Below are 21,914 nucleotides of genomic sequence, written 5' to 3'. Positions count from 1 at the left end.
AGTTATAGGCTATTCCATTTTTTCTTTCGATACTTCTAGAATTTTGAATTGTTATTTATTACAAATGCCTCTCTAAAGTGTTCTTTTAATTCTTGATTTATTGATTATTGCTGTTTTACGCCAAGTCGGCCATAGTTCGGCGTCATTGAAATTAACTTATAAAAAAGCTTTCATTTATTTTTCATGAACTTGGAATTAATTTGGAATAATACCTGTTGTTTGTCTGAAGTTGATTTTTGATGCATGTACAGTATACACAACTTTATAGCTGAACTGTTGTTTTTCAATATAAAGACATACATTCTCCATAATTTCAATATTTTTCTCTCTGTCATGTACAGAATTAAATAAAGAAAATACATTTAAAAAATCTGCATAATAGATTTGGAAAATAATATTAGATGGATAGTTTATAATTTTTTGTTTGTTATCAATCCTTATTGAAGTCTTTATCTTTATCAATCAAAAGTAAAATGGACCCTTCCTTGGAAGGAATAGGTAATCATTGTTATTTAAAACAAAAATAATGTAAATTTAAATTTTAATGAAGTAGAAGTCCAATAAACGAATAATTTAGTATTCCAGATAGATTTCATTATTGCTGTACAATTTTTAAGCTGCAAACACGCATCATGTGGCAAAATTTATTTTTGTGATGATCAGTGCTTACCTTACGTGTTTAATGAAAAGATATAATTTTGGTAATGCTATTGGATCTGTATTATATTTCTTGCATAAAGAAATCCCTTTTTTACAAAACATTTTGTTGTTTTTGCATAAACAAAATCTTTCAATCAATTTCAGGGATATTTGTCGACGTAAATTGTCTCATTTTCTGCAATACATTTAATTGTGAAATGCTGCTTTAGACCTCAGCGGATTCTGGAGATAAAACAAGCAACTTTCAAGCTGAAAAGTCCATTGAAACAATACAAATAGTGAACAGAGCAAGCAAGCATCCCTAAAAGCATTATAGGTAGTATCGCTTATCATGGAAATCGAGGGATCCGGAATTCATGCATGGAATGTTGATATTATATTTATAACAATGTCAAAATCAACATCGAGAAAGATCAAGGAAGTTGTAAATTGTCTAAAGATTGTTTTACTTTCAAATTCTTAGTGGGACGACCATTTCAGTCTTCTTGCCACTTTGAAGAAAATAACCATCTGATTTTGAATGCCAATGTCTACCCTAGCCCCCACACCCATCCCTCTACGACGTTATCGAATAATTGGAAGATTTTCTAATGTCTTTACCATTTTCCCATATACTCTCATTAAACCATTGCATATATTTTAATCACTACACAACATACACGACATGCCTTAATATAGAATAAATATATATTTTTTAAAGCCATCTATTATGAATGTCAAAATAATGATCTATGAAATGAAGGATTTGGAGATAACGAACAGTATTCAATATAAAAGTCCATAAAACAGTACAAAATAGGAACAAAGCAAACGCAGACATCAAAAATATTAATTTACTAAATTATATAAAAATTTAGTACCCTAAATATATATATACATATATCAAATACAAAATATATAAACTTCGTCAAGATACAATTCATCATAATATATACAATTAAGTACATATAATAGGTTTTAGGAATTACAATCACTGAAGTATGAATAGAGTGTTCAGATACAGACACATTTTAACAATAACAGTACAATATACAAAATTGAACTCTTATTATGCTCAAATGATTGTACGACAGCTGATAATGTAATTTTCCACATTACGCTTGAATGTTCGTAGAGATTGAGAGAATCTAATGTGTTGGGGAAGTTTATTCATAGATGTATACCTGAATATTGAAAAGAGGTCTTGAATAATTTTGTACGAAATTTTGATAATCTAAGATCATAATTAGTTTCAGATCGCAGGTTATAAGAAGTTGAAGACTGAAATTCATAAATTACGAAGATATTCGGGAGTCATTCCACTGAAAATTTTGTATATTAATATGTATTTGTATAGATCAACTAGTTCATAAACTGTTAACTGTTAAGTTTCGCAAACAGTGGTTTAGAAGAAGAATCAGGTCACCTTGAACTGTGTGTACTTTCATTGTGTCTACATGTCTGCAGCACAAGATCTCTACCAAGGAAATGGTATAAAGGGTGGGACAAAAATTCAGGGAATCAATTCCTCGATGAAATTGATTCCATTTTCAAGTCTGATATCCCATGGTACAGCCTGTCTTATTTTTGTAAACCTGGACTGCCCCCCCCCCCATACAGCATCAATATACATACTTTGACCTACAATATTGAACATCACATACGGCTGTACTAATTTGACCTTAATCATCTCTGTAATAGATAAAGGTTCCATGTATCTAAGTGTCTTGTAATAATACATGGCTATGTACATCATGTCAGAAATACAATCAAACCAAGCATGTGAAAGGACGTTTTGTCAGCTCTGTACCTCAGTTTGTTCCTAAGTGTAAATATAGGTTTCTTTCAAAATCATGATCAGAAATCAGAGTATGTTCATCTGTACAGATGGAGAGTCTGGGGTTATGTAGGATATTTATAATATAAGGCATACAGGAGGGACTGTCTAGAAGGAAATCAAAACACTTCTCAAACAATCCATAAATTCAATTAAATAATTGATATATTCTGACGTCCTGGATTTTACTCATTAACATACTTTAATTTGAAATGAAAAATTGGACAGACCCCTCATACAACCATTTGAGGATGAGTTAAAAACAGACCCAGAAACACACTAGAAGATTTTTTTTGACACCAGTGAGATATTGAATTTTACAAATCAACCAAAACCCGCTGTCCATATGTGATAGGAACACAATTAAAATCATCATTATGTAGTCTATAATGGTTTTATTGTTGTAAGTTTAGAAAAGACAAAGAAAGAAATTCTCCATTTGTGGCCTTCATGTCTTCTAATCATATGTTCTATTACTACAAAGTGGCATCCAGTTTTTACTATATCATAGAAAACTAAACACCACACTTTTTCCATCACCTGTTTTCATTTGATTGTCTACCATATCATATATCATTAATGTCCTTTACATCTTTACTCATGGCCACCAGTTGTGAGGTCCCTACTTTGCGACACAGTCCCACAAATACTGATTCTTTTATATGTAGTAGGGATTGCTAACTGACAATGTTTTACGGACATTTTATATTTTTGTCTAACATGAATGTCACTTTTGTAAATCAGTAGTATAGTATACATTTATTGACTGAGTTCGAGGGCAAAATGCGTTATGTCGGACCAAAGAACCAAAGTGTTTGCTTGAGGCCTTTATACCTTACATTCTATTTTTTGTCATGCGTGTATTTTGTACTGTCGTCCGTGATATAACATTAAGTCAGTCGTCTTTGAACGCCAACGAATGAAAATGAGATAAGGATCCGCCTAATCTGTGACGTAGGCGGTCCGACATCTCACTAACCGATCGAACATCTCACATAGCGATCCAACATCGATTTGTTTTGCTCACTCAACATAACATTGAAATAATTTTTCGTATATTATGTATATGAACAAAATTTTTAAATGTATAACAATTATCAGTAATAAATACAAATCAATTCTAAAAATTTTTTTTCGAAATTAAAAGAAATAATTTAATTTTTTTTGTACCAAATATGTAGATATTTAATAGTTTAAAAGGATAAATTATATTCAAAGATATCAGTCATGAGTTCCGAGAGCATAAAAATGTGTACCCTTCCACCGGCGAATAGTTGCTTACATTTGATTGAAAAATTCTGGAGAGGGACGTTAAACAATATACAAACAAATAAACGGTATGTCCGTTATTCTAGGAAGATTTTAAAGATTCTTATGAATTTTATACATCTTGCAGGCCTCAATCAATTACCAGCTGATTTTAGTAAACTTAAAATGAAACGGTTCGTTTTACAAACTTTGTATTTATCTTTTTTTACATTTATTTCTAATGTGTTATAAAATGTTTTCAAATTATATTTGGAAACTGGGATGGATTGATGGAAGGATAGGGGATAGAACAAACGAGGAAATTACTATATTTTGATTTATTAAAAGAGTACGAGCTTTATAAATAAAACAAAAAAAGATACATAGCTGAAATGTTTTGTAGTTTTATTTGGAAAATATCTATACACACTATTGTACGTGCTGAAACAACCTGTCTCGCTTGTGAATAACTTCCGTATCCAAAAAAAAATCCACTTTCTGTTTATTACATTTCCCTGGTTTATGCTCTGCCAACATAAGCAATATTAAGGTTTATATTGGAATATTTCCTGAAATAAATCTTTTTTATGTGCATATTACGACTGAATAATCGCATATGAATGTTTAGAGAATATTATGTCTTTTCAAAGCAATATAATTACATTTAACATGTGACACAGATTCTCGATGAGCATTAAACATGTCAAGCAATATTTGATTATGCAGTAAAACATGCTTGTAGCTGAATGAATTCTTTCTCACAGATCAAATTCTTTACAATTATTTCAAAATAACTGTTCTTTTCATGAAATTATAAAAAAAAAAATCAACTTCAGTGGATTAACTGTAAAATATTTCGGATAATTAATTTGAAAATTCAAGAAAACATGCCAAATACACATTGGCCATCAATAGTATTATATGCTTAACTCACAATGAAATCAAATTTAGGCATACAACCCAAAACAAATAAACAAAGCCTACTTCCAAATTTACAAACTTAACAAAACAAACAGGTTATTAAATGATTGATTTCGATTCTACAGAAGATTAAAGATGAGGATAATGACTGAGGACAATATAAATCTAAAAGAAGGCCTCCGTCTTTGTTATTCTATCTGTGTTTCATCAGTGGTTGAAGGCCTGAGAACATTTAACAAAGAAAACTTCTTGTGCAGTGGATAGATTGATGTCTGCAGTTTGTCTTGTTCAAACATAGTCAATCGTTGACTTAATTTTTTAAAGATAGCTAGTCATCTATTGATTTATACGTAGTAATACTTATGTTAAATATCTCATTCATTTTATAATTGATAGAATTTTGTAATTAGATATAATGTCTGTTTTTATATAATATTATCATTAATAGAGCTTTAAATACAGAAGATACTTCTCCTAATAATATATACTTTTTTCCAAGGTTTTTTCATAGAGCTCGAATTATGAATACTTTAACATATGTACTTACAAAAATTTATATCCCTAACCAGGCATTTGTGCAAGATACCAGAGGCTAGTTTTCCATATTTAATGGAAAAAAACAGCGAATAATTTCCATTCAAGTAGAATTAAGCTAGAAACTTTATTTTGTTGCGGAAGGTTTTTTTTTAGAAGAAAGTGATCAGTTTTTTTTCCCTTTTGAACTATAACAGTACTGTTAATTGTAGATTATATTTTTTTTGATGCTGGTTGCATTAAGCTGTTTTACGCATTGAAATGTTTTATGCAGGTTCTGAATATCTAATACATTATTTCTTTTTTATTCTTTCAACGAAGTGTGACAAATAAAATTAATGTATTCTGAAAATCCGTGAAAAAATTGAGTCTCTTGACTTCTAGTAGTTTTTCATTTTAGAGTATTCAATATTAGCTTTATAATACATATATTATAAACAGACAGAAATGAAAATAGGAAATCAGATGAGGATAATTTGTTATTGATAATCTCGATTTGGTGAACTCCTAAAATATCTTACACTTAAGTTATTAAGGGATTCCATTGACAAACGTCCTGTATTCTCATTTCTGTAGCTGTGTTTATTTTGTGGAATGGTTCTTGTCTGAGAGATTGTTGGTATGAATATAGAGCAGCCTGGAGGTTCCCTGTCGCCTGTTGACAGATCCCCAGAATCTGCCATGATATGTCTCTGTAACGTAAATCTATAAATTGCCCCTGATCATAGTGAACTAGGGTCTGTAGATCATCAAGAGCTTTTTGTGCTCTCATTGTGTCTACGTGTCTGTAGCACAAGATCTCTAGCATGTATAATAGTACAAAGGGTGGGAAATATAATGTATCCCAGCCATTCTGTAGAGAAGACTGTTGCTCTGCTAAGAATTCACTGATGTAATGGATTCTATTGTCAAGCATGATACCCCATGCTACGGCCTGTCTCATCTTTGTAGACCAGGACTGTCCCCCTACAGCCTCAGTATACATCTCTGTATCTACATTACCCATATACATCACATACGACTGAGATAACTTGACCTTGATCATCTCTATAATAGATAACGTTTCTATGTGTCTAAGTGTTTTGTAATAATACATCGCTATGTACAGCATGTCAGTAATACAACCAAACTTGGCTGCTAATTTCAGCATGTAACAGGAGGTTTTGTCAGCTCTGTACCTCAGTTTGTTTTTATGTGTGTAAGTTTCCATGTGTAATATAAAAGCAGTGTTCTGAAGAGCAAAAGCTGTATGTCTCTGTAGCCTGAGAACTTGATACTGTGTCAGTAGGGGTGAACCTATCATCTGCTCTATTGTATATAAATATCTAATGCAGCTTTGTATGTCCAGTTCGTTTATTTTGAGAATAAGTAGTATTGCATCATATAGACATCTATCAAACTTAGCCTCAGAAATCACAAAATGTTCATCTGTACAGATGGAGAGGTCGGGGTTATGAAGTACATTTATGATTTGGAGGAAAGTCATAATATAAGATCTAATGGAGGGACTGTTTAGCAGAAATGTTAAACCCGTCTTATACAACCCATACAATCTCATAAATAGTTCATGTTGTGCTTTACCATGAATTTTGCTCAGAAACATGTTGTTTTCTGGAATGAAAAAGTTAGGACAAACTCCCTCATACACCCATTTGAGGATAAGTTTAAAACAGACCCAGAAACCTCCCAGGAAATTTTGTGGACACCAGTGAGGTATTGTATTTTGTTGAACCACCCAGAAAGCTGCTGTCTTCATGTGATAGGAACACAGTAATTTATCATCATCACCTACTCCATTGTTAATTATTTCTGTCAAGAACAATTTAAGCAAGCCGTAAGTTAAATATTGACAGTGGTTCATTGCATAGACAAGTTTTTGTTCTGCGAGAGAGAAAGAAATTCTCCATTCAAGGTCTTCATGATTTCCTAGCTTATGTCCAATTGCTACAAAGTGACATCCATTTTTTACTATATCATCAACAACACGAGGCTGAGGCCATGAGTGACACCTGTCTATCAATGAGGAGGCAGATGGAGGCCAAAAGTCACTAACAAAACAGACGGCATTATCAAAATCTGTTTCTCCAATTGTTCTAAGGGCACAGGGTCCGTGTTGAGTATAGTTTACAGAACACGCCATCTGTCTGTACTTAGAACTAGATATATAATGTCTGTTTTTCATTCTTACACAACACCCCTGGATGTCTCCGTACATGCTTGGTGACAGTAAATATAACAAAGTAAATCCTGGTGGACTATCAGAACTGTCACAGAGGATCAGTGTTTGTCTGTGTGTATTGTAATACTGAGACTGAGAAAAGTCCCAGATCACACGGTGATTATTTAGCCAAAACATTTCGTCAAAATCTGATCCTTTCAGTCGGAATCCCTCTCTTTGACTTCCACTAAACATTGTACTGAACCCATTACTTCTCACTTGATTTTCCACCATCTCACTGATATCCAACACATCTCTCCTCATGGCCACAAGTTGTAAAGTCCCCAATTTATGACACAGTCCTACAAACACTGTCTCTGATATTTGTTGTATGGCCAACTTTCTAAAAATGATTAAAGGGAAATTTATTCTCTTGTATTATAATTATGTCATGTCTGTAAATCAATAATATAATTTTTTTTCTGTTTTACAAACATTCTAGACTGTGCAAAGTTTCTATTTGAATAAAATAAAAATATTCATGAATCACGAAATAAATAGTTGATTAACTAAATCATTAATGTTTCAAAAAAAGATATATAATTTTCTAAAATTTTTAATTACATGTTACTGTTTTTTTAACAAATGTTTCAATTAAAACAAGGGCGAAAGAAAAATGCAAAGAAAAATGAAAAAAAAACGTGCACTGTTTCAGATAATCTAGGCATTATCAATTATTTATTGCTGTCATTACAACTTACATTTGTGTGCTTCTTATGGAGTCCATTTTGAAAAATTTCAGGTGCTATACAAAGTAGAGAAAACTTTCCATTCATCTACTTTCAGTTTATAGTTTTCGAGGAACAAGTCTATAGGTTCAATATAATGATTGGTTATGATACAAGTAATAGACACATGTGGCAAATATACCACGAACTCTTCAACAAAATCTAATTTTTGAGCAGTACCTTCCTTATCTATGTCACTACTAATTATAAAGTAGACCAGTCAAAAATGTTAGATTTACTGTTGTTGATTGGTAATGAGAGGTTTAATTTTGGGTATCAAATATGATCAAATATAGATATTTGATATCTTGAAGTTGTATTGGAAATGTCTAAAAAATCAGAACTGTTATATATCCTTTCTTATAGTTAGAGAGAGGTTTTATTGGGAATATCTTACCAATCAGAAGTGTTATATATCACCTGGTGTTGACTGGTAGTGAGTGATTTTACTGAGAATATCTGAGAACCAATAAGAACTGTTACATGTTATGTTTTTGATTGGTAGAGAACGGTTTTACTGAGATTATCTAACAAATCATGACTCTTTCATATCTCGAACTTTTATCATTTTTGGGTTTGGACAGGATTCTGTTGTGATTATTTTTTATTGAGTGTTCTAAAGATTGTGATCGGGGAACCAGAAATTTCTAAGATAAGTTTAAATTATCAAGCTTAGACGTGCTGAATGTTAACAAATATATATAAAAAAGTTATAGGCTATACCATTTTTTTTAAGCTTATAAAATGTGTTGTGATAAAAAACTTTCTAGCAATTTGAAAATTGTTATGTCATTATTACAAATGCCTGTGCGACGTCTAAAGTGTTCTTTTAAAGGAATCTTGATTTATTGATTATTTTACGCTGTTTTTTCATCGCACCAATTGTAAGTTTTACAACAGGTTCCATAGTGCAGAAAGGGGGGGGGGGGGGGTCTGACGGTCGGCTTGTTTTGGTTACCTGCGGATGGCCACTTCAACTTATAAATAAGCTTTTTATTTCAATTATTTTTCATGATTGTTTCTTTGCAGTATCAAATGCAATCAATTTGGAATAAGTACCTGTTGTTTGTCTGAAAACCACAACTTTCATAAACATGTTGATTTTTGAAAACCTGCTTTTGATTTTTGTATATACAGTTTACACAACTTTATAGCTGAACTGTTGTTTTTCAATATAAAGACATACATTCTCTATAATCTCAATATTTTTCTCTTTGTCATGTACAGAATTAAATAAAGAAAATACATTTAAAAAATCTGCATAATAGATTTGGAAAATAATATTAGATGGATAGTTTATAATTTTTTGTTTGTTATCAATCCTTATTGAAGTCTTTATCTTTATCAATCAAAAGTAAAATGGACCCTTCCTTGGAAGGAATTGGTAATCATTGTTATTGAAAACAAAAATATCCAGTATTCCAGATAGATTTTATTATTGCTGTACAATTTTTAAGCTGCAAACACGCATCATGTGGCAAAATTTATTTTTGTGAAGATCTGTGCTTACCTTACGTGTTTAATGAAAAGATATAATTTTGATAATGCTATTGGATCTGTATATATTTTGTGCACAAAGAAACCCCTTTTTTACAAAAGATTTTGTTGTTTTTGCATAAACAAAATCTTTCAATCAATTTCAGGGATATTTGTACACGTAAATTGTCTCATTTTCTGCAATACATTTAATTGTGAAATGCTGCTTTAGACCTCAGCGGATTCTGGAGATAAAACAAACAACTTTCAAGCTGAAAAGTCCATTGAAACAATACAAATCGTTAACAGAGCAAGCAAGCATCCCTAAAAGCATTATAGGTAGTATCGCTTTTCATGGAAATCGAGGGATCCGGAATTCATGCTTGGAATGTTGATATTATATTTATAACAATGTCAAAATCAACATCGAGAAAGATCAAGGTTCACCTTCGGCCTTTTTTGACCCTGTTAATTTCTGAAAAATCAGAACTGCCAATTTTTATTTAAAAATGTGTTGGATTTCACTTTGACCCTCGGTGACATCATATTGAATAAAAATGACAGCACCCGACCCAATGACAAATTGCATTTGCTGACAAGGTCATTGTATCGACCATAGAACTTACGAAATTATGACTTTAAACGAGACTGTTGATATTCTTGTTTCATCAACTTGCTTGTCAATAATTTACCTCGTTTTAGAAATTGTTCATACGTAGAGCAAGCTCTTGAGTATCGAATCAACTGAGATATATATACTCCGTATCCAGATGATGAAGGTATATTGCTACATAAGTAAGGGAAGTTGACGATAGAAAAGTTACAATTATCATATAGTTTGGTTGTTACATTACCATTAGTGTCTTTTTCAAGTAAAATATCCAAGTATGAAACAGAATTTTCATACTCTTTGGTATCTTTTATTTAAAGCTCACCAGGATATACTGTAGAAGCACAAATTTTTGTGGGCATAAAATTTCGTTGTTTTGTCTTCAAAATAGTTTCGTGGGCATTTAATTTCGTTGTTTTGAAAGTAACCCTAATCAATATATAGTCATATAAAATTTCGTATAATTTAATTTCGTTGAATATTGTTAACAACGAAATTTAATCCCCCACGAATATTTGTGCTTTTACAGTATCGAATCGAAGTAGGAATGGAAATTATCATTATTAATTGACTATACGTCGTCGATGAAGGCCACAGCAAGTGCTATCCTCTTTTCACGTATAAGATTTTGCATAAATTCTGCTTCATAAGAATATAAAAATAAGTCTGCTAAAAACGAAGCATAATTTGTACCCATGGGTATTCCAATAAATTGTTGGAATACCTGTTTTCCAAAAACCACATAGATATTGTCAATCAGAAACTCAAGCATCTTCTTGATGTCAACTTCAGAGTACTTATGTGTGCAATCAGAATCTGTTTTATCAAAATAACTTTGCGAATGACCAATGACGAGGTAAGTAAATTAACCAGTTCCATTTTTATTGGAGAAGCAGCTGTCAATGATATCAAAAATCCTGGATTTTAATTTTTCGTTGGGAATTGTTGTGTATAAGTTTGAAAAGTCGTAAGTTTTTAAGCTATTGATTTTTGTGAAGTCTTGTGATTTCAAATTGTCCGAAAGTTCTTTAGAATTTTTTAGTATCCACATCTGATTCACACCATTTCTTGAATACATAGTTGCACAGTACTCTTGAAGATTTCTCTTCACTACTGTCAATATCTTAGTGTGGAGTAACAAAAGAGGTTTGATTAAACATTTACTGGTACCTGCAATGTATCTTTGTAAGGATTCTTTTGAAGTTTCGGAATCCAATATATATATAAGGTAGTTCAAATTTATTTTGGCTCAAAGTGGAATATTAAAAGTATATAAAAAAAAACTGACAAGTGAGTATGAAGAATTTCTTCCTTAGAAAGGGAAGTATGAGTATAAGTATGATTACCACTTGTAGAATTAAATCCAAGTTCTTCTAGAATGCAATTTATATAATGTGTCTCACAAACGAAGACAATGTTGTTACCTGCCTTGTCGACATGAACTAGTACATACTGATCGTGTAATCTATCTAATAGATCCTTTTCCTGTGACAAATTTTGCCTATCAGTTATTCCCTTAGCCGCCATCTTGTAGGGCAAAGTAGTGAATTTACCTATTTGAGCAACCAATTTTAAACATGCATGCAAGAAATATATGGGGGAAAATATTCACAATCTTATAATCATGAATTAATAGAGGCCTTAACAAACGTATATTCATAAGAATAATAGCATTATCTTTACCTCAGTAACCAGTATAACAAATTGAACTTGGTTGAATATTGAAGGGATCTGGGAATGTTGCCCTACAATATGGCGGCTAAGGGGAATAACTGCTAGACAAAATATGTCAAAGGAAAAGGGTCTATTCTTTTTTCACTTCTGGTTCATTGAACACAGAAGGATAGATGGTTTTCATATTGCCCGTCAATCTTTAATATGTGACTTTAACATGGATCTGGTACATTTAATCCATTCTGACAAGGTGTCAACGTCTTCTTTTTTCATATCTGGCCCATCGTCTGGCGTAATTTTCAACAGAATCATTAATATTTATATTATTCTGACACCAGTTGAAGGATCAGGGTTCCCTTTATATATGACCTTTTAAAACACCTAATTCATTAAACAATTTTTTGGATCGCGGGGTGGACTCATATTTTAATAAATAATTTGCATATTTAAAGCTATATATGGCATATCTGAGCTAAAAAAAAAATAATAATACGAGATTATATGTAAGTATAAATGGTATGAATTATTTATTTTTAAATCAAAGTTTTTTACTTATTTAACTTGAATAACCTCTCGTTTTTATATTTTGATTGACTTTAGACTTTTTTGTTTTAAGTGGAGTGAATAAATGAATCTGTAAATACTTTTAACTTTTGATATTCTTGAAATGCGATTGAACTGTATAATTTACAGAAAAGTCCTATCTTTATATAAAGTAGTATAACAATAACGAAGAAGATTTTTAATTTTGGTTGTCTAAACTTATCAAAACTACGTCAAAAATAGCTTAATTGGAATTTGTTGTATCTTATCAAAGGAATATTTGAAAGTCACAAGTTGGTAAATATATCAAAGACCAGTAATATCATGCTTGATAGTATTGAAGAGATTGCTCAAAATCTCTGGAAGGACTGAGTTTGTAAAGATTGATCAGTCCTTAGTACCAAAAGGAAGTTGTAAATTGTCTAAAGATTGTTTTACTTTCAAATTCTTAGTGGGACGACCATTTCAGGGTAGGGGTTTGGGTCGGATTTTGCAAAGAAACAATCTTCCTGCCACTTTGAAATAAATAACCATCTGATTTTGAATGCCAATGTCTACCCCAATCCCCACCCCCATCCCTCTACGACATTATCGAATAATTGGAAGATTTTCTAATGTTTTTACCATTTTCCCATATACTCTCATTAAACCATTGCATATATTTTAATCACTACAAAACATACACGACATGCCTTAATATAGAATTAATATATATATTTTTAAAGCCATCTATTATGAATGTCAAAATAATGATCTATGAAATGAAGGATTTGGAGATAACGAACAGTATTCAATATCAAAGTCCATAAAACAATACAAAATAGGAACAAAGCAAACGCAGACATCCAAAACATTAATTTACTAAATTAAATAAAAATTTAGTACCCTAAATATATATATATACATATATCAAATACAAAATATATACACTTCGTCAAGATATAATTCATCATAATATATACAATTTAGTACATGTAATAGGTTTTAGGAATTACAATCACTGAATGAATTATGAATAGAGTGTTCAAATACAGACACATTTTAACAATAACAGTACAATATACAATATTGAACTCTTATTATGCTCAAATGATTGTACGACAGCTGATAATGTAATTTTCCACATTACGCTTGAATGTTCGTAGAGATTGAGAGAATCTAATGTGTTGGGGAAGTTTATTCCATATATGTACACCTGAATATTGAAAAGAGGTCTTGAATAATTTTGTACGAAATTTTGATAATCTGAGATCATAATTAGTTTCAGATCGCAGGTTATAAGAAGGTGAAGACTGAAATTCATAAATTACGAAGATATTCGGGAGTCATTCCACTGAAAATTTTGTATAATGATATGTATTTGTAGAGATCAACTAGTTCATAAACTGTTATCTGTTAAGTTTCGCAAACAGTGGTTTCACCTTGAACTGTTCGTAATGAATACAGGTCACCTTTGACACTGTCTTCCACGATTTGTCTTGAGTAGTAGAGGTATTGTGTGAACTGGGTTCTTTAGATCACCTTGAACTGTTTGTACTTTCATTGTGTCTACATGTCTGCAGCACAAGATCTCTACCAAGGAAAGTGGTATAAAGGTCAGGGCAAAAATTCAGGAAACAATTCCTTGATGAAATTGATTCCATTTTCAAGTCTGATATCCCATGCCACAGCCTGTCTTATTTTTGTAAACCTGGACTGCCCCCCATGCAGCATCAATATACATACTTAGACCTACAATGTTGAACATCACATATGGCTGTGCTAATTTGACCTTAATCATCTCTGTAATAGATAAAGGTTCCATGTATCTAAGTGTCTTGTAATAATACATGGCTATGTACATCATGTCAGAAATACAACCAAACTTGGCTGCTAATTTCAGCATGTGACAGGACGTTTTGTCAGCTCTGTACCTCAGTTTGTTCCTAAGTGTAAATATAGGTTTCTATCAAAATCATAATAAGAAATCAGAGTATGTTCATCTGTACAGATGGAGAGTCTGGGGTTATGTAGGATATTTATAATATAAGGCATACAGGAGGGACTGTCTAGAAGGAAATCAAAACACTTCTCAAACAATCCATAAATTCAATTAAATAATTGATATATTCTGACGCCCTGGATTTTACTCATTAACATACTTTAATTTGGAATGAAAAATGGGACAGACCCCTCATACAACCATTTGAGGATGAGTTAAAAACAGACCCAGAAACACACTAGAAGATTTTTTTTCGACACCAGTGAGGTATTGAATTTTACAAATCAACCAAAACCCGCTGTCCTTGTGTGATAGGAACACAATTAAAATCGTCATTATGTAGTCTATAATGGTTTTATTGTTGTAAGTTTAGAAAAGACAAAGAAAGAAATTCTCCATTTGTTGCCTTCATGTCTTCTTATCATATGTTCTATTACTACAGAGTGGCATCCAGTTTTTACTATATCATAGAAAACTAAACTCCACACTTTTTCCATCACCTGTTTTCATTTGATTGTCTACCATATCATTAATGTCCATTACATCTTTTCTCATGGCCACCAGTTGTGAGGTCCCTACTTTGCGACACAGTCCCACAAATACTGATTCTTTTATATGTTGTATAGGGATTGCTAGCTGACAATGTTTTACGGACATTTTATATTTTTGTCTTACATGAATGTCACTTTTGTAAATCAGTAGTATAGTATACATTTATTGACTGAGTTCGAGGGCAAAATGCGTTTTGTCGGACCAAAGAACCAAACTGTTTGCTTGAGGCCTTTATACCTTTCATTTTATTTTTTGTCATGCGTGTATTTTGTACTGTCGTCCTTGATGTAACATTAAGTCAGTCATCTTTGAACGCCAACGAATGAAAATGAGATAAGGATCCGCCTATTCTGTGACGTAGGCGATCCAACATCTCACTAACGGGTCGAACATCTCACATAGCGATCCAACATCGATTTGTTTTGCTCACTCAACAAAACATTGAAATAATTTTTGTATATTATGTATAGGAACAAAATTTTTAAATGTATAACAATTATCAGTAATAAATAAAAATCAATTCTAAATTATTATTTTTTCGCAAATAAATGAAATAAAAGTATAAATTGTTTTGTACCAAATATTTAGCTATTTAATCGTTTAAAAGGTTGAATTCTATTCAAAGATATCAGTCATGAGTTCCGAGAGCATATGTAAAAATGTGTACCCTTCCACCGGCGAATATTTGCGTCTACATTTGATTGAAAAATTCTGGAGAGGGACGTTAAACAATATACAAACAAATAAACTGTATGTCCGTTATTCTAGGAAAATTTGAAATATTCTTATGAATTTCATACATCTTCCAGGCCTCAATCAATTACCAGCTGATTTCAGTAAACGTAAAATGAAACGGTTCGTTCTACAAACGTTGTATTTATCTTTTTTTACATTTATTTCTAATGTGTTATAAAATGTTTTCAAACTTTATTTGGAAACTGGGATGGAAGGATGGAAGGATAGGAGATAGAAGAAACGAGGAAACAACTCTATTTTGATTTATTTAAAGAGTACTTGCAGGAAAAATAAAACAAAAAAGAGATACATAGAGGAAATGTTCTGTAGTTGTACTTGGTAAATATTTATGCACACTGTTGTACATGCTGAAACAATCTGTCTTACTTGTGAAATAACTTCCGTATCCAAAATACAAAAAAATTCCACTTTCTGTTTATTACATTTCCCTGGTTTATGTTCTGCCAACATAAGCAATATTAAGGTTTATATTGGAATATTTCCTGAAATAAATCTTTTTTTATGTGCATATTACGACTGAATAATCGCATATGAATGTTTAGAGAATATTACGTCTTTTCAAAGCAATATAATTACATTTAACAAGTGACACAGATTCTCGATGAGCATTAAACAGGTCCAGCAATATTTGATTATGCAGTAAAACATGCTTGTAGCTGAATGAATTCTTCCTCATAGATCGAATTATTTACGATTATTTCAAAATAACTGTTCTTTTCATGAAATTATAAAAAAAAAAATCAACTTCAGTGGATTAACTGTAAAATATTTCGGATAATTAATTTGAAAATTCAAGAAAACATGCCAAATACAGTTTATTTGATGTCAACTTCAGAGTCAATGTTGCAATCAGAATCTTTATTTTTTAAAGACAGCTAGTATAAAAATGAAACGGTTCTTTTAAAAACTTTGTCATTATCTTTTTTTTTAAAGATTTCTAAGAGTTGATTTATACCTAGTAATACTTATGTTAAATATCTCATTCATTTTAGAATTAATAGAATTTTGTAATTAGATATAATGTCTGTTTTTATATAATATTATCATTTAAAGACAGGAGCTTTCCATCAATAGTATTATATGTTTAACTCACAATAAAATCAAATTTAGTCATAAAAACCAAACAAATAATCAAAGCGTACTTCCAAATTTACAAACTTAACAAAACAAACATGTTATTTGGCAATTAAGAAGTGGAGGAATATATGCCAGTCTGGCAATTAAGCTTTCTTTATTCTAGCAGCTACCCATTTAAGAGTCCTTATGACTGAAATACTCCCCATTAGTAGGAAGTCTAAGTCCTGTAAGAACATTGCATCTGGTCACTAATGTGCCCCTATCAAAAATAAAGAACATTCTTGTACACACCTCTACTATAAAACAATGTAGTCTTATTTAAACAAATGAATCACTACTTGAATCCAAATAAAAAAAACAGATTTTAAATATACAGAGAAAGGAACTAATTCTGTTACAGCATAGCTACTGATTTGAATGCTTCCTTTGTATGGTAATTTTAATGCTTCTTTTGCTTGCTGATTTAATTCTTGTTATCCATATCCTGGTGATTACTTTGCTGTTTTTTACATAAGTAGGTCAGATCTCGAGCTGCCGAAATAAGTAACATGCTACCGTAAGTAGATACATGTAAAGAAATTTCAAAATTTTGTAGTTAAAAGCCATGTAAGGCCCTGAATAATCATTTGATCTTACATTTCAATATATATTTACAATTCGAATGATTATTAACCAGTTTTATTTCTCTTTTTCAGATTTTTACTCAATAAAACCTCATTGATTTTGTGATGCTAGTAGGTCTAATCTGATTCGAAGTATAGTTTATTGCTAGTTATGCTAGTTCTATCCTTTGCTTGCTGATGCTGATCCTGGCAATACTGTATTTTGAATACTGATCCTGATGCTAGCTGGATGCCGAGGCTGAATATTTTGCTTATATTTGTCCATGAAACAAAAATAGTTCCCTACAATGCATTTGGTAAGCTCATTCAACTTTTCAAAAAAAAAAAGAAAAACTAGAAAATCACTAAGATTGAATTGTTTTCACCCTAAATTGTAAGCATTTTGTTTTATCAGACCTAGATTTCCTTTTAAAATAAAATGATTGATTTCGATTCTACAGAAGATTAAAGATGAAGATAATGACTGAGGACAATTAAAATTTAAAAGAAGGCCTCCATCTTTGTTATTCTGTCTGGGTTTCATCAATGGTTGAGGACCTGAGAACATTTAACAAAGAAAACATCTTCTGCGGCGGATAAATTGTTGTCTGCAGCTTATCTTGTTCAAACATAGTCAATCGTTGACTTTATTTTTTAAAGATAGCTAGTCATCACTTGATTTATACCTAGTAATACTTTAGTTAAATATCTTATTCATTTTAGAATTGATAGAATTTTGTAATTAGATATAATATCTGTTTTTATATAATATTATCATTAATAGAGCTTTAAAGACAGAAGATGCTCTCCTCAATAATCTACACTTTTTTCCAAGGTTTTTTCATAGAGCTCGAATTATGAATACTTTAAGATGTGTACTCACAAAAATTTATATCCCTAACCAGGCATTTGTGCAAGATACCAGAGGGTAGTTTTTCATATTTAATGTAAAAACAGCGATTAATTTCCATTCAAGTAGAATTAAGCTAGAAACTATATTTTGTTGCGGAAGGTTTTTTAGAAGAAAGTGATCAGTTTTTTTCCCTTTTGAACTATAACAGTACTGTTAATTGTAGATTAATTTTTTTTGATTCTGGTTGCACATAAGCTGTTTTTAGCATTGAAATGTTTTATGCAGGTTCTGAGATATCTATTACATTATTTCTTTTGAACTCTTTCAACGAAGTGTGACAAATAAAATTAATGTATTCTGAAAATCCGGGAAAAAATTGAGATGATTTTAACGTAAAATTTACACTTTTTTAAATATACATTTGTTCCAGATTTACAATTAACAATAAATACAATTTTCTATTCACAAAACTTTGGCAATTTGAATGAACCACTATAACAAGATTAACAAAACAAGTCCTTATCACTTGCCTGTCAGTAAATATTTGTAGTAAATATTTGGAGAAATCATTTAAAATTCTTTTTCTCAAGAAAAACAAGGCAACAATTTATTTTTATCATGTTTACCCAATGATACCGACTTTCCCATGGATATCACTTTTTGATTTTTTTTAATATCCTACTGCTGTGATGTCACAATGTATTTTGACATTAAGCATTTCATGACAGAATTTGTTTTTTTATAAAAGAGTGTTTTATATGGACGCTCTTATACAGAATGTTTCGGAGTATACTCTTAAATATATTGTAAAGATATTGAATGCTATAATTCTCTTGACTTCTAGTAGTTTTTCATTTTAGACTATTCAATATTAGCTTTATAATACATATATTATAAACAGACAGAAATGAAAATAGGAAATCAGATGAGGATAATTTGTTATTGATAATCTCGATTTGGTGAACTCCTAAAAATATCTTACATTTAAGTTATTAAGGAATTCCATTGACATACGTCCTGTATTCTCATTTCTGTAGCTGTGTTTATTTTGTGGAATGGTTCTTGTCTGAGAGATTGTTGGTATGAATATAGAGCAGCCTGGAGGTTCCCTGTCGCCTGTTGACAGATCCCCAGAATCTGCCATGATATGTCTCTGTAACGTAAATCTATAAATTGCCCCTGATCATAGTGAACTAGGGTCTGTAGATCATCAAGAGCTTTTTGTGCTCTCATTGTGTCTACGTGTCTGTAGCACAAGATCTCTAGCATGTATAATAGTACAAAGGGTGGGAAACCTAATATACCACAGCCATTCTGTAGAGCACACTGTTGTTCTGCTAAGAATTCACTGATGTAATGGATTCTATGGTCAAGTAGGATACCCCATGCTACGGCCTGTCTCATTTTGTAGACCAGGACTGTCCCCCTACAGCCTCAGTATACATCTCTGTATCTACATTACCCATATACATCACATACGACTGAGATAACTTGACCTTGATCATCTCTATAATAGAAAACGTTTCTATGTGTCTAAGTGTTTTGTAATAATACATCGCTATGTGCAGCATGTCAGTAATACAACCAAACTTGGCTGCTAATTTCAGCATGTAACAGGAGGTTTTGTCAGCTCTGTACCTCAGTTTGTTTTTATGTGTGTAAGTTTCCATGTGTAATATAAAAGCAGTGTTCTGAAGAGCAAAAGCTGCATGTCTCTGTAGCCTGAGAACTTGATACTGTGTCAGGAGGGGTAAACCTATCATCTGCTCTATTGTATATAAATATCTAATGCAGCTTTGTATGTCCAGTTCGCCTTTTTTTTTTATAAGTAGTATTGCATCATATAGACATCTATCAAACTCAGCCTCAGAAATCACAAAATGTTCATCTGTACAGATGGAGAGGTCGGGGTCATGAAGTACATTTATGATTTGGAGGAAAGTCATAATATAAGATCTAATGGAGGGACTGTTTAGCAGAAATGTTAAACCCGTCTTATACAACCCATACAATCTCATAAATAGTTGATGTTGTGCTTTACCATGAATTTTGCTCAGAAACATGTTTTCTGGAATGAAAAAGTTAGGACAAACTCCCTCGTACACCCATTTGAGGATAAGTTTAAAACAGACCCAGAAACCTCCCAAGAAATTTTGTGGACACCAGTGAGGTATTGTATTTTGTTGAACCACCCAGAAAGCTGCTGTCTTCATGTGATAGGAACACAGTAATTTATCCTCATCACCTACTCCATTGTTAATTATTTCTGTCAAGAACAATTTAAGAAAGCCGTAAGTTAAATATTGACAGTGGTTCATTGCATAGACAAGTTTTTGTTCTGCGAGAGAGAAAGAAATTCTCCATTCAAGGTCTTCATGATTTCCTAGCTTATGTCCAATTGCTACAAAGTGACATCCGTTTTTAACTATATCATCAACAACACGAGGCTGAGGCCATGAGTGACACCTGTCTATCAATGAGGAGGCAGATGGAGGCCAAAAGTCACTAACAAAACAGACGGCATTATCAAAATCTGTTTCTCCAATTGTTCTACTGACACAGGGTCCGTGTTGAGTGGAGTTTACAGAACACGCCATCTGTCTGTACTTAGAACTAGATATATAATGTCTGTTTTTCATTCTTACACAACACCCCTGGATGTCTCCGTACATGCTTGGTGACAGTAAATATAACAAAGTAAATCCTGGTGGACTATCAGAACAGTCACAGAGGATCAGTGTTTGTCTGTGTGTATTGTAATACTGAGACTGAGAAAAGTCCCAGATCACACGGTGATTATTTCGCCAAAACATTGCGTCAAAATCTGATCCTTTCAGTCGGAATCCCTCTCTTTGACTTCCACTAAACATTGTACTGAACCCATTACTTCTCACTTGATTTTCAACCATCTCACTGATATCCAACACATCTCTCCTCATGGCCACAAGTTGTAAAGTCCCCACTTTCTGACACAGTCCTACAAACACTGTCTCTGATATTTGTTGTAAGGCCAACTTTCTAAAAATGATTAAAGGGGAATTTATTCTCTTGTATTATAATTATGTCATGTCTGTTAATCAATAATATAATCTATTTTCTGTTTTACAAACATTCTAGACTGTGCAAAGTTTCTATTTGAATAAAATAAAAATATTCATGAATCACGAAATAAATAGTTGATTAACTAAATCATTAATGTTTCAAAAAAAGATATATAATTTTCTAAATTTTTAATTACATGTTATTGTTTTTTTAACAAATGTTCCAATTAAAACAATGGCGAAAGAAAAACGCAAAGAAAAATGAAAAAAAAATGTGCACTGTTTCAGATAATCTAGGCATTATTAATTATTTATTGCTGTCATTACAACTTACATTTGTGTGCTTCTTATGGAGTCCATTATGAAAAATTGCAGGTGCTATACAAAGTAGAGAAAACTTTCCATTCATCTACTTTCAGTTTATAGTTTTCGAGGAACAAGTCTATAGGTTCTATATAATGATTGGTTATGATACGTGTAATAGACACATGTGGCAAATATACCACGAACTCTTCAACAAAATGTAATTTTTGAGCAGTACCTTCCTTATCTATGTCACTACTAATTATAAAGTAGACCAGTCAAAAATGTTAGATTTACTGTTGTTGATTGGTAATGAGAGGT

At 31.7% G+C, this 21,914-nt stretch overlaps 1 protein-coding gene and 1 pseudogene across 1 annotated transcript; both read right to left on the bottom strand.

Annotated features, from left to right (window-relative positions):
• Nucleotides 1-5,702: 5,702 nt before the first annotated feature.
• Nucleotides 5,703-11,738, bottom strand: LOC134233162 (uncharacterized). The gene is made up of 2 exons (XM_062715153.1): nt 11,665-11,738; nt 5,703-7,740 (listed from the first exon to the last, which is right to left on the bottom strand). Exons 1-2 carry the CDS (start codon nt 11,736-11,738, stop codon nt 5,703-5,705), a joined length of 2,112 nt encoding a protein of 703 aa, XP_062571137.1.
• A 2,335-nt stretch (nt 11,739-14,073) lies between these two features.
• LOC134233161 (uncharacterized) lies at nt 14,074-21,650 on the bottom strand (annotated as a pseudogene).
• Nucleotides 21,651-21,914: the final 264 nt, after the last annotated feature.

This window comes from Saccostrea cucullata, unplaced genomic scaffold (genome assembly GCF_032062105.1).
Source record: "Saccostrea cucullata isolate Sc308-1 unplaced genomic scaffold, CSIRO_AGI_Scuc_v1 ctg14239, whole genome shotgun sequence".
NCBI classification, from domain to species: Eukaryota; Metazoa; Mollusca; class Bivalvia; order Ostreida; family Ostreidae; genus Saccostrea; species Saccostrea cuccullata.
This window is presented reverse-complemented; position numbering and strand designations above follow the sequence as displayed.